The sequence below is a fragment of the Grampus griseus genome, assembly GCF_964374135.1.
Source record: "Grampus griseus genome assembly, chromosome: 6".
NCBI lineage: Eukaryota > Metazoa > Chordata > Mammalia > Artiodactyla > Delphinidae > Grampus > Grampus griseus.
This window is the reverse complement of record NC_139000.1, coordinates 34,040,749-34,057,039: the sequence shown is the minus strand read 5'-3', so window position 1 is coordinate 34,057,039 and position 16,291 is coordinate 34,040,749. Positions and strand designations below refer to the sequence as shown.

Below are 16,291 nucleotides of genomic sequence, written 5' to 3'. Positions count from 1 at the left end.
GAATTCTGGTGTCCACCCAGCTCAGGGGGGTCTGCATTCCTGACTGACCTGCAGTAACGGAGCCTTTAGCCTGAGTTGTGCGTGTGATGCTGGTCAGATGTGATGCTGTCCCCAACCCAGTTCAGCCTGGGGGCTGGGAGGTGGGAGCCGCGGTCACCTCCACTGGGCAGGGAAGCACAGCAGGGAGGCCGCACCTCCAGTGAGGAGGTGGGGAGAGGGTGCTCCAGGCTGAGAGGACTGCATGTGCTTGGCCCAGAATGTCAGGGGTGCTCAGGTGCTGGGGGCGAGTGGAGGGTCCAGCTGGAAGGGGAAAGCCTGTGTGGGGATTAGAAGCTGGGGTGGCACAGAGGCCACCAGGTCTCCAATGGCCTCAAACCCCAGGCTGGGGAGTTTGCGCTCCATCTGTCACAATGGGGGCTGTTGAAGGTGGCTTCAGCTCAGCAGCAGCATCAGAAGTGACTTTCGGGCTTCCCTGGTGGTGCATTGGTTGAGAATCCGCCTGCCGATGCAGGGGACGTGGGTTCGTGCCCCGGTCTGGGAAGATCCCACATGCCGCGGAGCGGCTGGGCCCGTGAGCCATGGCCGTGAGCCTGCGCATCCGGAGCCTGTGCTCCGCAACGGGAGAGGCCACAGCAGTGAGAGGCCCACGTACCGCTAAAAAAAAAAAGAAGTGACTTTCACAAAGATCACTTGAAGGCTGAGTTGCGTGTGGACAGGAAGGTAGCAGAACTGAGGCAGGGAACTGGGTTGGGAGGCTGTTGTGACAACACAGATCCAAAAAAGGCAGTCGCCGTGACAAGGGAGAGGAGGGACAGATACAAGGGATGGTAAAGAGATGGGAGTCTAGTCACAAAAGGACAACAGTGTATGATTCCACTCAGATGACGCACTTCGAGTAGTCCGATTCATAGAGACAGAAAGCAGAATGGTGGCTGCAGAGTCTGGGGGGAGCGGGACGGGGAGTTAGCGCTTAAAGGGGGACAGGGTCTCCGCTGGGAAAGATGAAAAAGTTCTGGACATGGATGCTGGTGATGGCTGTACAACAACGTGAATGTACTTTATCCGATAGAACTATACACTTAAAATGGTTCATTTTGTGCTGTGTATTTTACCACAATCTAACAACAACAACAACAACAAAAACCCCTATAGCATTCCAAAGAATAAATGAGAGAGAGAGAGAGAGAGGGTTGACAGGCGTGGGGACCCACCAGAACTGGGGAGGTCGAGGGGAGGGTTCGGACTGACCCCCAGGTGTCTGGCCTGGGTGGCTGACGGCAGCAGGGTGAGGGGCTGGTGGTGGCGGAGAGGTGACTGCCCTCCGGGTTGGGCACGTGAAGCCTGAGGGACTCCAGGAGATGCGCTCAACAGAGCACGAGACCCTGCGAGGGTCATCAGCTTATCACTGAGAGCTGACCCCGCTTGGAGACAGCCCCCAGGGGGAGTGTGAGATGTAAGAGGGCAGCGCCCAGGGGCACAGGTGGGCCAAGAAGAATCCGTCATCAGGGAGAATGAGAAGGGGTGGGGAGAAAGGAAGGAGGCAAACCGGGACAGCCTCGTACTTGTCTGGCCGCAAGGGGCAGGGATGCATTCGAGGTAACTGAGTGCAGCGAGGGTGTGCGAGGAGAGGGTGGGTCTTGTAAGGACTGTGGTGGGGCGGGAGTCTCATGGGACTCCAGCAGGAGCCGTAGCAGCCCAAGCCTGAGGGAGCAGGGACTGGGCTCTTCTGGGATGCCGTGTTCCCCATCCCTCAGCCCCATGAGTTCACCCCCCAGATCTCCCCACAAGAAGGACCAGCCCTGCCACACCTAGATTTTGGACTTCTAGCCTCCAGAACTGAGAGGCAATGAATTTCTGCTGTTTAGGCCCCTCCGTTTGTGGTACTTTGTTAGGGCAGTCTCAGGAACCAATACAAATGCCAAGGAATGAAGGGGCTCATTCAACCAGCTCACTCTTTTTTTAAATCCAAGCCACATAGATCACTGACTAGCCACTCAGTTGGCTGCCTTTGAGCCAGGCACCCACTCTGCCCAGTCAGCTGAGGTAGGGATCACATGCTATACAGCATGGCTGCCCCCAGAGGTGCCCCTTGGAGGAGGGCAGTGGGGAGACAGCTCTCTCGGGAGGAACAGAGAACATCTCAGGCACTCACTTTTGTGTCCCTGGAGCCAATGGAAGAGAGAGGCTCAGGCTTCAGTGATGAGGGATCATGGCCTAAAATCCCTTCAGCCAAAGTGTCTTCCCAAAGAGAAGAGAAGACAAAGACGGAGGAGAAGGGTTACGAAGCATCAACTTTGTAAATCCACCTCCCTTCACTGTGGCTGAAATAACAAGATGGTATAACTGGAAAATATTCATTTGAACTTGTGACTCAGCTCTTCCTGACCTCGGGGAAATGCAGTCCATAAATCAAGATACCTCTCCAGAGCCTCCTGCCGCAGTGTCCCCCGGGGCAGATGCTGGAAGAGCCATTAGCACAAGTGACTGCACCCACCTCCCGTGAAAGATCTAAAAGTGCATTCGGTGCTCCAGGAGCTGCCCTGTCTCAGAGCTCTCATTCCTGAAGCTTCCTGATGGATGGCCTCAGCCCTTGACCCACTCATTTTTACCATCCAACCTGCCTGGTTCTACTTCCTGGCACAGCTTGTACATTCTATTATTTTCATATTTAGCAGAAGCTTAAGGTTTCTGCCACTGAGAAGCAGGGAGGCCAGATGTGCCAATAGTGTAAAATGCACAGGATTTGGAAGACTTCAGTTTTCAAACGCGTCTTTAATTTATTGAGCTGTCCTTTTCTTTTCCTCACCAACTCTTACTCAGGACCCAATTTGTAAAGCAGGCAGCAGCGGCGCGGTTCTGCCTTGGGCAGCCTCATCACCCCTTCCTGCCCATCCCCTCCCCTCTTGGGTTCCCAGCCCTCCCAGTTTTTTCCACGTTAAAGAAGGGGAAACAGAGGACCTGAGAAGAGAAGGGACTTGCCCCAAGTTCCAAGGACACTAGAGCAAAGCCCAAATGTGCTCATGCCCTCCTAACACCTTTACCAAGCACAGGACTAGGCACTGGGGCCATGAGGACAAGACACATGTCCTTACCTGGCAAACATTACAGACAGATGATGGGGGAGCAGGGGAGGGCGGCGGAGAGGCAGCGGCCCCAGCAGTAGCAGTGGCTGCCGCAGCCTCATAATAATGTGGCTAATATTTGTGGAGCCGGCGTTGACCACGCCCCAGCCCCAGGCTGGACGTGATTTTCAACTTTTTATTTTAGCAGCTGAATCCTTTCTTCAAGAGAAACCTTATGTGGAACCCTCCATAAATCAGACAGTACGAGGGGTGAGCCCTCTTGCTTAGCCTCTCCTATTTAACCCCCTGCAGGGGCTCTGGAAGGGCTTTCTCAGAGCCTGAGCTCTCCACTGAGCACAGTTTAGAGACCACCCTGGGGGATAGGTTACAAGCAGAATTTCCGGGTCCATTTATGCTTATTTTACAGATGAGCAAACAGAGGCCCAGAGGAGGGGAGGGATTCAGTGAGGGTCACCCAGGGAGTTACCACCACAACTGGCACACCAGCCAAAGTCCTCTGAATCTCAGGTCTGTGTCCATCTGTGACACCTCCTTTACTAGGAAACAGGGGCCTTTTACTAACAGCGATAAAATACCACCTCTTCCAAGCCATCTTTTTTTTTTTTTTTTTTTCTCTCTTCTTTTGGCCACGCCGTGCAGCTTCTGGGATCTTAGTTCTCCGACCAGGGATTGAACCCAGGCCCTTGGCAGAGAGAGCATGGAGTCCTAACCACTGGACCGCCAGGGAGTTCCCCCAAGCCATCTTTTAAAGCCGAGCTTGCAGTGGGCTCTATTAACATGGTGTTTTCACCTCCCTCCTGCCCTGTCTGTCCCCCACCTCCAGTTCTTCCACATCACTGACCATAGGAGAGGAATCTCACCTTAGAGAAACTGTCCCTGGGAGCCAAGCAGATGAGTGTGGCTTGAAGCTGACAGCTTCATAGTTTACCTTAGGAGTTCTCCGTTCCTCTCAGCTTATTTAATGTGATGCCTCATCACTCTGTAATATTCACAGGACACTTGACATTAGAAAGGGCCTTTTAAATCCTTTGAAATAGGAGTTTTAAATTCATCGGCACCGTGGAGTGTGTAAGCGGAACATTAACTTTCCTGTGTGCGCAAAGATGGAGACTTCTTCAGGAAATGTAATGATCGCATCCCTCAGGGTGGCATCTCTGGAGGTAGCCTGCTACCCAGCTCCATCCCCCCTCCAGCAGCCCCCATAGTTGCCACCTACCCCTCTCTTCTTGCTCATTCCCAGCTCGTTTTTTCCCCCGGGTGGCTTTGACATGGATTCCTCTCTCCCCTGTTCCCTTGTACTGGCTCGTCCCTTCTCCAGGGTCTGTCCATGACTCTTTCTAAGGGTTTTAGTGCAAACCATCTAGGAAAAATGAGTCAACCAGCCAAGGTAACAAGCATGGGAAGCTCCTAGGGTTCCAAACCTGTCCCAGCTGGTTCTGTCCCCCAGCCCCTTCTTGTGTGAGTCTGAATGGCTCTCCATATGACCCAGAGGTGAATCTAAGGCTGTGTTTTCCAAACGTTCCATGAGATTCCACTTCCAGGAGCAGTTTCTCAGAGACATGGGTTCATGGTCCAAAGGACAGGGAAGTTCTGCTTGTACCCTCCCTGTCTTGGCGACTGACATCCGTTGTGGGAAAGCAGACCAAGGGTTTTGAGAAGTCAGGCAGAGTAGAGAGCGCTGTGCAACTTGGTACAACCCAAGACCTGTTTGAGCACCAGAAGCGTGTTTTGCAGCCCATCTGAGAGATGCTAATTCGGAGGTGTGTCTGTGAGTTGATTCTGGAAGCCTCCGAGCCCTTACTAGGGTCCTCTTGGCCCTGGGATGGAGACCACAGGGCCTCTCCCGGCTCCACTCAGGAAAATCCAAATTAGGTTATTCTCTGAGAGCCATCAGAGGTTTTTTTTTCCATCTATACCAGAGCATCGTCAGCTGCTTGTGCTTTCTTTGGAAGTAAATAGACATGAATCAAGCTGGGGTGGGGGGGCCATTTATGGTCTGAACATTGCATTCTTGGGGTCTGGTCAAAGGAAGACGTCAGACCAAGCTGAGCCATTCTTAGAGAAAAGGATGGCACTGGCCTTTTCTGTATTTGGGAAGCAAGTCCTTTCTTATCAAGCCAGCTGTCACACACTCGGATTTCTCCTACACAGAGGCCCACACATGCACACACTTATATTAATAATGTGTATCTCTGCTCTCTTTCTGAAATGGAGGCTTTTTCTTGTACCCTAGTCCACTTTGGTTCTTGTTTATTTTTAATTACTTTGTTTCAAATTAACAATTAATCCCAGCTTTTTGATTGATAAGTTGGTTATCTTTTCCTAGGTTTTGTTTTTCTCTACTCTGGAAAACTCCATCAGTCATTTCACAGATGAGCCACGGGTTTTGTTTGTGTTTGTTTCCATTGGGGTCTAAAACCACAAAACGCTGTGAGGAAGGTGATACTGATTGTATCAGTTTGGTACAGCTGCCGTGACAAAGTACCACACACTGAGTGGCTTAAACAGCAGAGATTTTTTTTTTTTTTTTTTTTTTTTTTTTTTTTTGCGGTACGCGGGCCTCTCACTTCTGTGGCCTCTCCCGTTGCGGAGCACAGGCTCCGGACGCGCAGGCTCAGCGGCCATGGCTCACGGGCCCAGCCGCTCCGCGGCATGTGGGATCTTCCCGGACCAGGGCACGAACCCGTGTCCCCTGCATCAGCAGGCGGACTCTCAACCACTGCGCCACCAGGGAAGCCCCAAACAGCAGAGATTTTTGTCTCAAAGTTCTGGAGGCTAGACGTCCAAGATCCAGGTATCGGTAGGGTTGGTTCCTTCCAAGGGCTGTGAGGGTCTGTTCCAGGCCTCTACTCCAGCTCCCGGTGGTTTGCTGGTAATCTTTGGTATTCCTTGCCTTGCAGAAGCATCACCCCCATCTCTACCTTCATCTTCACATGGTGTTCTTCCTGTGTGCCTGTGTAAATTTCCCTTCTTTATAAGGACATCAGTCCTATTGGATTAGGGACCCCCTCCTCTGGCATGACCACATCTAAACTTAACTAATTACATCTACAACAACCCTCTTTCCAATTAACTGTCACATTCTTACTTGGAATGTGGTTCTAGGTTACTGAGGTACAGGGGGTTAGAACTTATATGAATTTGGAGGGGACACAGTTCCACCCATAACATCAACTCTATACATAATAACACATTTCATTCTGCAGCATTTGCAAATGCTCTGAGCTGCTGCCTCACCCTTTAGCCTGTCAGCCTCAGAAACAAAAGCTGAGCGCTCGGCTCACATAGGCTGCAGGACAGGTGGGAACTGGCTTAGACACAGAGATTCTAGCAGCTCTGCAGCAAGCTGACACTGTCCATTTTCCAAGAGAAGAGCCCAGAATGTCCTCAAGGTGGTCTGATTGGACCACCAATGGCAGGTGAGAACTGGAATTGGGTTCATTTCAGTGAAAGACTTCCTGCTGTGTGCACAGCTCTGAGTCGGGCCCTCGGGAGAGTGGGGTGGAGCAAACCCAGGCCCTGCCCATGAGGAAGCCGCAGGAGGCAGACGTGCGAGCTGCGTGCAGAGGTGTGGGTGCAGTGCTGTGGCCGTGATGAACTTTGCTCAGAGAGGGGACGCTGAGGCTTCACAGAGGAGGTGATGTGTGAGCTGGGCTTGTCATGTTATCAGACAGTTCCAGCCAAGCTGGGGGACAGAAGGGCTTAGGGCCCCATTGTGTCTCCCGGGTTAGGTGACAGGCAGTGTGGTGTAGTGGGGAGCACTGGGGTCCGGTGACAGGGGTTCTGAGTCAAGCCCTAGGTCATCCCTCAGTTTCTTTGTTGATAAAAAGGTGTTAAAAAATTCAATTTACAGGGTGTGGCATCAGGATTGAATGAGTTCTCAGGTGTGAAAGTGTCATGGTTATGGAAGTAGCAGAGACAGGATACAAACACAGGTGTTAGGTGTCATCTGTGCCACAGAGAATATGCAGTAGCCTCCTCTCGCAAGGAGAGCAGCTGGGAAGTGGCAGACCTGGACTCCCACCCCCTCGATCAATCACTTCCTCCCTCTGGGCCAGCTCCCTGGGGGGTGAAGTGAGAGGTCTGGACCAGGCGATCTCCTTCTGGCCATGAAGTTAGGTGACTCTATGAAAAGGTGCCTGATACAATGGCTAGAGCCACGTGGGCTTGGAAAGCCAGCAGACTGGGGTTCAAATGGTGGTCCTGTCCCCTCTTGGTCGTGTGATTCGTGTGAGTCCCTCAGCCTCTCTAAGCTCAGCGTCCTCATCTGCAAGACGGGGATAAATGCCTACCTCAGAGGTTAAATTAGAATGTCCTTGGGAATTACTTAACGCACAGCTTGGCCTATGGTAGTAAAAGTTAGCTGTTACCGTCAGCTGCTTCTTGTGAGGATTGAATGAGATGTTGTAGGGGAAGGGCCTGCATGCAGCAGGTGCTTAATTAACCACTGACACTTCCCCTGCTTTTAAGATCAGCCTTGGCAGAATTTCCAGCGTTCATGTTTTCCATCAGGGTGTGGGGTGAAGGGTGGAGGGTTGTACAGAAAATTTTAGAACTATTTGAAGAATAAAATAGTTTTCAGGCACTCGTAAGCCATTTATAATCACCTATTACTTGTAACTAATGGCCATGCCAATTACAACAATTACAAGTCGTTAAATTGCAAGCCCTCAGGACTTTCACCTTGCAAGGTTTATGAGATAATTAGTCCAACTTAATACAGGATTCCAGTATAGTAATTATTATCCTGACAATTCATAAAACATGCCCAGGGCTCCATGTGAGTGATAAGCATCTATTTGCTCTGAGAGCAAATCCAAGAAGGGTCTTTCTAAGATTTTGCTCTTTCTGGTAGGTCATGGGAACAGAAGGTTCTTCTACGATGTCGTACAGACGAGAACTAGAGAAATACCGTGACCTGGATGAAGATGAAATCCTTGGAGCCCTTACAGAAGAAGAGCTGAGGACCCTGGAAAATGAGCTGGATGAGCTGGACCCTGATGTGAGTAGGCACTAAAGGGGACACGTTGTCACAGTTGCAAGGACAGCAGCCATTACCACCTAGGGGAGGGGTAGGCCGACTTCCTAAAGTACCACTTCCCCTTTCCCACTATGACAATAACATTGGAGTAACATTGCCCTTGCAGGTGCGTGTGTGAGTGTGTGTTATATTAGTCAGGGTTCTCTAGAGAAACAGAACCATTAGGAGGTAGGAGATTTTATATATATATACATATATATATATATATATGTATAAAGAAATTTATTATAAGTAATTGGCTCACATGATTATTGAGGTTGACAAGTTCCAAGATCTGCAGTTGGCAAGCTGGAGACCCAGGACAGCTGGGAGTGTAGTTCTAGCCTGAGTTCAAAGGCCTGGGAACCAGGAAAGCTGATGGTATAGTTTCAGTCGAATAACTGGCGGGCTCAAGACCCAGGAAGAGCCAGTGCTTTCAGTTCAAGTCCAAAGGCAAGAAAAAAAACAAAACACAAAAGCACTTACCCAGCTCAAAGTAATCAGGCAGAAGGAAATTCCCCCTTTGCTGGTAGGAGGATCAGCTTTTTTGTTCTACATGTATTCAGACCTTCAACTGATTGGGTGGGGCCCACCCACATTAGGGAGGACAATCTGCTTTACTCAGTCTACCAATTCAAATGTTAATCTCATCTAGAAACCCCCTTACAGACATACCCAGAATAATTGTCTAAACATCTGGGCACCCCATGGCCCTGTCAAGTTGAGACATAAAATTAACCATCACAAGTGCACTCCTTGTCAACTTGGCACCCATACACATCTCCTTAAACCATACTTATCTCCAAATAAAGACAATAACAAGGTCATAATTCTGCCTAACATGACACAACTGTCCTGTGTATAACCTGCCAGAAGAAGAGGTAAAGTCCTTGAGTAATGTTTACCTTTCTCCTTGATCTCCCATAGTTTAATACTATGATGTAAAATTAACAATACTTAGATACCACCATATAAAACCAATACATCTTGTGTTTCATGTTAAGAGAATAAGAGAGGGAAGAAAACAAAGATATTTACTTAATACACATACATAGACCCACACATACACAAACATGTTCATAAAAAAATACAGAGGAAGTACTCCTGACCACACTGTCCTCGTTTCTCTAACTGGTCACGTGGTCATAGCTGGTGTCCATTCTGTACTTCCCTCACCTTCAGCAACCATAGCCTCAGCTGGGTGTGGTTCTTTGCCTGGCGGAGTGAACCTAGTTCTGAAGGGCCTGGACCATTAGTAGTCCTGCCTGGATTGAGTTGTTATAGTTTTCCATTGACTCTAATCGCAGGTCCTGGCAATACTAAGAAAGCCCTAAGGAATCTCCTGTATTACAGACATACTCTTCGTTACCTTCCTTGTGGAGCAGCAGTCTGATTTACCCTTGGTAACCAGGACCAATCACCCCAGCCGGTACAGAAACTCCCTCTCTGCCTATTCATTCAGAGGCATAAGGAGCCTAAAGTGGCAGTCTTAACCTCCAATCCAATGGAATCACTGCTGTGTCTCCTAGCGGAAGCATTCCTCCCTTTGGAACTAACTAAGACCTTGAGGCCAGCAGAGCATCAGGTCACAAGAACAGGATGCACAACTTTTGCCAGTGGGTCACTAGGGGTACCACTGGTAATAGTGAGGGGTGCTACTCCCGTTTTCTGGGCCCGTGAATCCTGGCCGTGGGAGGAGAAGCTCCATATATTGGACTCTGATTCAGAGCATGTACAGCCTCCTAGAGACCCTTGCCCCAGTCCTGCAGGGTATTACCACCTATCTGTACTGCACTGAGTCTGCAAAAGCCAAGTCCACCGTTCTGTCAAGCCAGCTGCCACAGGATGGTGGGGAATATGTGTCAGGTAGCACATATAAGTGTGTTTAATGCTCAGAATTTGCCTCTGCAGTGAGGTTATGGCATCACAAGGCAGGAGGCTCCCTGGTCATGTCTGTGGTTTGGCCGGTCACCATGGAGCTGTCAGCAGAGCCGAGGGAGGTGGCTATTTCAGGTACCCCGGCTAATGCCCAGCTCAGAGAAGGGAGAGAATGAATGTTACTGAATTAAGTGAATTTCCCATTTGATAGATTTTTAAATTAAAAATGGGATATTTCATGCCTTTTTAAAAAAAACCTGTCACTGCTCAACCCTAGTTTAACAGTAATCCATACAAGAAAACGCTACCATTTCACTAACCCTTAAGTAGTTGCAGCTAGTGTAGAGGGAGTGTAGGTTAGCAGGGAATACGCAGGACTAGAGGTTACGTGTCCCAGGTGCAACCCTGGCCCTGTCTCTTACATTCATGTGACCTTGCGCCAGTTGCTGTCCATCCCTAAGCTTCAGTGTCCCCATCCATGAAATAATGGAGTTGCTTGGTCCCATTCAAAGCTAAGCTTCCATGAGCTTATAACCTGGTCTTATCTCCGGGTTTGATTAAATGTCTTCTTTCTAGATAACCCAGAATCCTTGTTTAGGGGTGCTGGGCCCTAGGCCACACAGAGTGACAAGCCCCTCCAGCAATGTGCTCTCATCTTGCTATTCACGACCCCTGCTGTCCCCCACCCCCGACCCCGCCAGGAGGTCCCTGAGGTGAGGCTGCTGGGGTTGATTAGAAGACAGCGTTGGTGGGAGAGCCTTGGGTTCTTCCTTCCCCTGCACCATCGCTTTCCATTAGCCTGGGTTTCCATAAAAACGAGTGACGTAGGGAAGAAACAATCAAGCTTCTAGCTTTAGTGCTATAAAGTTATTCTGTTCTAATTCTATCCTAGATCACCGTTGTCTAGAATTGCAAGAGCAGATAGTTTTAAAAAGTGAGAACTGAAGGAGGATGTAGCTACTTCTAGTCAATTCAGTAAACATGACTCAGTTACCTGCCATGCGCCGACCCCTGTGCGGCCACCAGCAGGGGAGCCTAGCGGGGATTCTGCCCTTCAGGCCCTCCATCCGGTGGGGAGCGGGCATAATAAACCGTGTCCTAAGTGGGAGCACTCAGGGAGAGGATTAATTCTTTTTGGTGGGAGGCTTCACAGAATAGGTGATACTGGGACTGGGTCCTGGATTTTTCAAAGTCAAGAATAAAAACAAAGAATTCTATGCTGAGTGAAGGTCACGAGCAAAGGCTCATGTACAGCAAGTAATTGGGGATGGGGAGTTTAGGCGTGGTTTCTGTGGAGGGCTCGCTGAGCCTGGAAGGGGGTTTGGGCTAGATATGGGGGCAGAGGGGTGCAAGGAAGACTAAAGAGTTTGGACTTTTCTCAGCAGGCCCAGGGAGTCCCGAAGGCAGAGAGTCAGTGGACTTGCTGACTAAGGACAGATGGACCAGAGGAGAGGCTGGGGAGATGGGTGAGAGGTGGAGGGGCTCCCATGGTAGTGACAGAGATCTTTCCTGAAGATAAGGAAGGGCCCCTGCCCCTCTCCACAACCCTTCTGCCATCTTGCAGAATCTTTGCTGTTTTCAGGGTGAAGCACAGACTCCCAGGGGCCCCCAGAGCCTGCTGCCTCTGACCTTGGGGCTGTTGGAGTTGCCCTGAGCCCCTGGATGGGGGTGAGTTTAGATTAGGCTGTGGCTACAAATTGGGTAGGTGATGACAAGGGTCAGAGCCAGGCAACAGACCTGGGAGTGGGAAGGGGGCAGGTGGAGGAGCCCTCTCAGAGCCGGGAGTGGAGCCCCTAAGGACTGCTTGAGCCCCAGCTAGGAGCTCCATTTCACTTCTAAACTGGCAAATGGCCTCACCCCTAATATCAGGGTGTCTGGCTCTAGCAGCAGATTCCCAGGGCCTCTGTACCGTCACACAGCCAGCTGCCCTGAGCCCTTCTCACCGGTGATTAACAGGAAGGTATGCGTGTGAACACTGGAGGGCTGGAGAAGCCGGTGAGGTGCAGAGAGCTGACTGACTTGCTCAGCGTCACAGGACCAGGGCATGGAGACTCAGATTTCACACAGACTCCAAAGTGTGGCACCTCCCCCTCTGGCAGGAGGAAGGTACAAGTGCACTTGAATTTCAGAGTAGGGTTGGGCAATCCGAGACCTGTGATCCTCGTAGCATTGTGGCTTCAAATGGACATTTTCAAAGCCCCCTTTCTCTCTAAGTTCAAGAAAAAGAGAAGAGAAATCGGAGCAAGGATAGGAGATAACGGAGACCAGCGGGGTTTTTGTCCCCATCTAACAATTAGCCCTTCACTGAGATGTCTCTGTTACCTGATTTGCAAGTCAGGATGGGAGTTTTGAAAAGATCTAGTGGGGCTCCATTCTTTCTGAGAGCACAAACATTCCAGCTCGAGTTTCACCTACCCTCAGCCCATGTTCTGAAATCACAGCACAGGGAGAGGTCAAAGGTATGCAGACCAGGAGGGGCCTCCGAGACTCTGGCCCGGAGGGGATGCAGAGACCGGCAGGTGTCCAGCCATCCAACTTACAGAGCAGAAACTGAGCCCAGAGAGGGGAAGGAACTTGCTGTGGTCACAGGCCCGAGCAGAGCCAGCCCGGGCCCGCTGCCCTCTCTCTTATACCCTGTACTCCTCCTGTTTTCATTCTGGTTTAACAAGTACTTATACGGCACTTTTTATGTGCAGACGCTGTTCTAGGCACTTTGAAAATATTAATTCATTCAACCGTCATCCTAATCCTATGGTGCAGGCACTGTTATCCTGCCCATTTTACGGATGAGAAAACTGAGAGGTGAAGTAACTTGTCCAGGAAACTGAAATGAGGCAGTGGCAGAGCCATGACACGGCTCTAAAAGTTCACGTCTTAGTCACACCGCTATAAGGCTTCACTGGAGTCTTCAGGAAGATAGTTTGAGCCACGGATGTGCTCTGGTTTTGTAGTTGGGGAAGGTGGTGTATGAAAAATTATCCCCTTTTCTTCCTAGAAACAGTCTGAGATGCAGAGGTCCTTATTCAATCTTGGCTCTGCCCCCAACGTTGGCAAGTGCTTTTCCCTCTTTGGATCTCAGTTTCCCTATCTGCAAAATGGACACAGTGGGCCTAGATGCCCTCTGACACCCCCTCCAGCTCTAACTGTCTCTGATTTTATGAGCAGTTCCTGGCAACCTTATGACCTGAATTCAGCTAACAGGTAATGTTTCAGGAGGCTATGTTTTCAGTGATGCAGTTGTTAAGCCCCAGTGTCATGTGACACAGTAGAGTACACAGAGTTGGAAAGCTGCTTTGTTTGCAGCAGAGGATTCCAAACTTGGGCACAGTAAAAAAAAAAAAAAAAAAAGTCCCCAAAACTTTCTCTCTCTTAGTCTGCGTCCTGGAAAAACTCAAGCTTATCATGAGATTGTTGCACTTGGACTCCCACGGGAGAGGAATGCTCCATGTGCTAAAAGTATCTGCTGTTGACTGATTCCCCAAGGGGATCTGCCCTTTCTCGTCTCTCTGGAGTTAAGTGCATGCTGCTCTGAAGCTGAGCCAGCTCCTCGGTTCAGATTGCCTTTGTACCAGGCAACAGGGAAAACGGTCAACGTACAGCGATGTTTGAGAATGACAAGTCACACTGTGACTTGGGCAGGGTACAGTGTGTGAGCTCTTATAGCATCAATAGATAGTTGACATTTACTGGGACAAAGCCCTGCATGGATTATCTTCTTTAGTCCTCTGAGAGGTTTGGTTATCAGCTCCATTTTAAAGATGGGGAAACTGAGGCTTAGAGGGATGAAGTAGCCTGCCCAGGAGCTGGGATTCCAGCCCAGAGAGTCAGACCCAGTAGCCTGTGCTGTTAACTACCACCTCCTGTGAGTGTGTGTGGGAGGACCTGGAAGGCAACTTGGAGAACAAAGCTGGGGAATTACCAGCAAATTACTTTTTTCTAATTCAGTTTCTCTTGGAGTTGTTATGTTATTTTCACCATAAATATAAATCTTAAAAAAAGAAAGAAACCACCAGCACAAAGAATTTCACTATAAATGTTACTTGTTAATGAGGCTTTGAGGAAAAGGAGTAATATTTTTTAGTGTCTCAGTAAAAGGGTCAAAATATTTACACAAGAGAAGATGGTAGAGATAACCCCAAACTTAGACAAAGAAATTGGGTTTTACAAGTTGATTTTGAAGTCTGCTATTGGGAGTCTGTGACACATTACAACTATAGAAACAACAATGGAAAACAACAGGCCCCTGCAAGGCCTGAAATAATAATAATAATAATTTTAAAACTACAGTTATTTCTCTGTTGAGGTCGTCTGACATGCCAGGTGCTAGGCTGTTTTATGGGCATCATCTCAAAACACCTCCACGAGGATCCTATGAAACTGATCCTCATAGGTTGGGGTTGAAATCATTTTAAGAAAAGGAAATGGATGCCCAGAATCACATAGCTGGTAGGTGATAGGCTGCATTCAGGTAGACCTGTCTTCCTCAGCCCAAAATGTGTCAAAATTTCTGAGACCAAGGGACCATGAACTGCAGGGAGAAATGATGGAGGAGAAAACCTAGGACTGTAGAATCTCAGAGTTAGAGGAACACTTAGACATGATCTGAGCCCCACCCCTATCCCTGGATATACAAACACGGCACAGATAAAGAATCCCTGATTTACAGAGTCCCTCCTACACACATGTCATTCACCCAGTGCTTTATGTATTTCATCAAATCCTCATACCAACCCTTTGAGGTAAGCAGTACTATCCCCACTTTAGTGATGAAAAATCAGTACAACAACAACAACAAAAACCCCTGAAACCCAGAGAAGGGAAGGGACTTGTTCAAGGTCACACAGCAAGTAAGCCACAGCACCAGGACAAAATCCTGGGTCTTCCTGTCACACTGCATGGCTTCCCACCTGACTCTACAAAATCATAAAATCCTTCATATTCATGGCCCAAATGTTATTCTATAAACCAGAGGATGCTCTTGGCTGTGCAGGAAGCAGCCACGTTTGGTCCACAGGGCTGTGGTTCTCCCTTGTAGCACAAACCAGCAGATTCACAAGCCCAGGACAGAAGTAAACAGTTGAAATGGAAAGAAATAAATCTCTGCTCTAAAAATAGGCACACATCCTTAGAAACACTGCCGGCCGTGCACAGAGCCAAGGATGGGCCTGGTGGAGTGAGGGCGAGTGAGGCCAGGTGTCAGTGAGTCCCCATCCCACCATCTGTCTTCTGGCCCCGTGACCACCTCTCCACCCCACTGCCTTCCCCAAGACCGGCCTCCAGCCTCCCCAGAATGCCCTCCTCCCTGCCCTGCCATCGTCTCCTCCCTGCCTCTGCTGCTGGGGGACCTCTTGGATCTGGAGCCCTTCATTCTCAAGTCAGAATCCTCCCATTTCTCAAGGCCCAACCTCCCCACCCCTCCCTTGGGAAGCCTTCCTGACCCTCCCCCTCCAAGCCCCCAGCACAGCAGCTTTTTGACTTTGACATTTTTAATAGGAAATACGTTAAACATATAATAGAGTACAGAATACACCTATGTTTCCACTATCCAAACTTAACAAATGTAAAAATGTTGCCTTACTTGATTCAGATCACCCTTAAAAAGAAAAAACAAATTACCATAGATAAAGTTTTAACCCTCTCTTCCCACCCGCCCCCCAGTTTCTTCTCCATCTCTCCCACTGCCACACCTTCTACCTGAGAGGCAGCAAACCAGCACCCACAACATCAGGTAGGTAATATAACGAAGGGAGGAAGATGGACCAATTTTCGTGAGGCACGTGGCCATCTTGGGTCATCTTTTACTTTTCCACTCTTGAAAGAGATGTGGACATAAGAAAGAAATTTTTCACTTACCACTTCACCTTCCAAGAAGAAAAGCAACAACAGAGCCAGTGATAAATGTTAACTGTTTCTTGGCCTCTGTGTCAGAGACAGGAGGGAGTGGTGGGGACTGAGGCAAATGGGAGAGTTTGTGTTTGACTAAAGGGCACTTGCTGTTCCACTCCACCAATTGTTGCCCAATATTGCCACGTCATCTAATTTTTCAAGAGAGGCTGGAGGGCTTCCCTGGTGGCACAGTGGTTGAGAATCCACCTGCCAACTCAGGGGTCTTGGGTTTGAACCCTGGCCCAGGAAGATCCCACGTGCCACAGAGCAACTAAGCCCGTGTGCCACAACTATTGAGCCTGCGCTCTAGAGCCCGCAAGCCACAACTACTGAGCCTCGTACCACAACTACTGAAGCCCGTGTGCCTAGAGCCTGTATTCTGCAACAAGAGAAGCCACCGCAATGAGAAGCCCACACACTGCAG

The 16,291-nt window shown here is 49.4% G+C and overlaps 1 protein-coding gene across 2 annotated transcripts in view; it reads left to right on the top strand.

Annotated features, from left to right (window-relative positions):
• TMOD1 (tropomodulin 1) overlaps window positions 1-16,291 on the top strand; it is an 86,972-nt gene that overhangs the window by 13,038 nt on the left and 57,643 nt on the right. For both annotated transcript variants that reach the window (XM_082656237.1, XM_082656238.1), the window contains exon 2: window positions 7,939-8,085. In XM_082656237.1, the coding sequence (XP_082512363.1) occupies window positions 7,942-8,085 (144 nt within the window). In that variant the 5' untranslated portion in view covers window positions 7,939-7,941. The remainder of the gene's footprint in view (window positions 1-7,938; window positions 8,086-16,291) is intronic.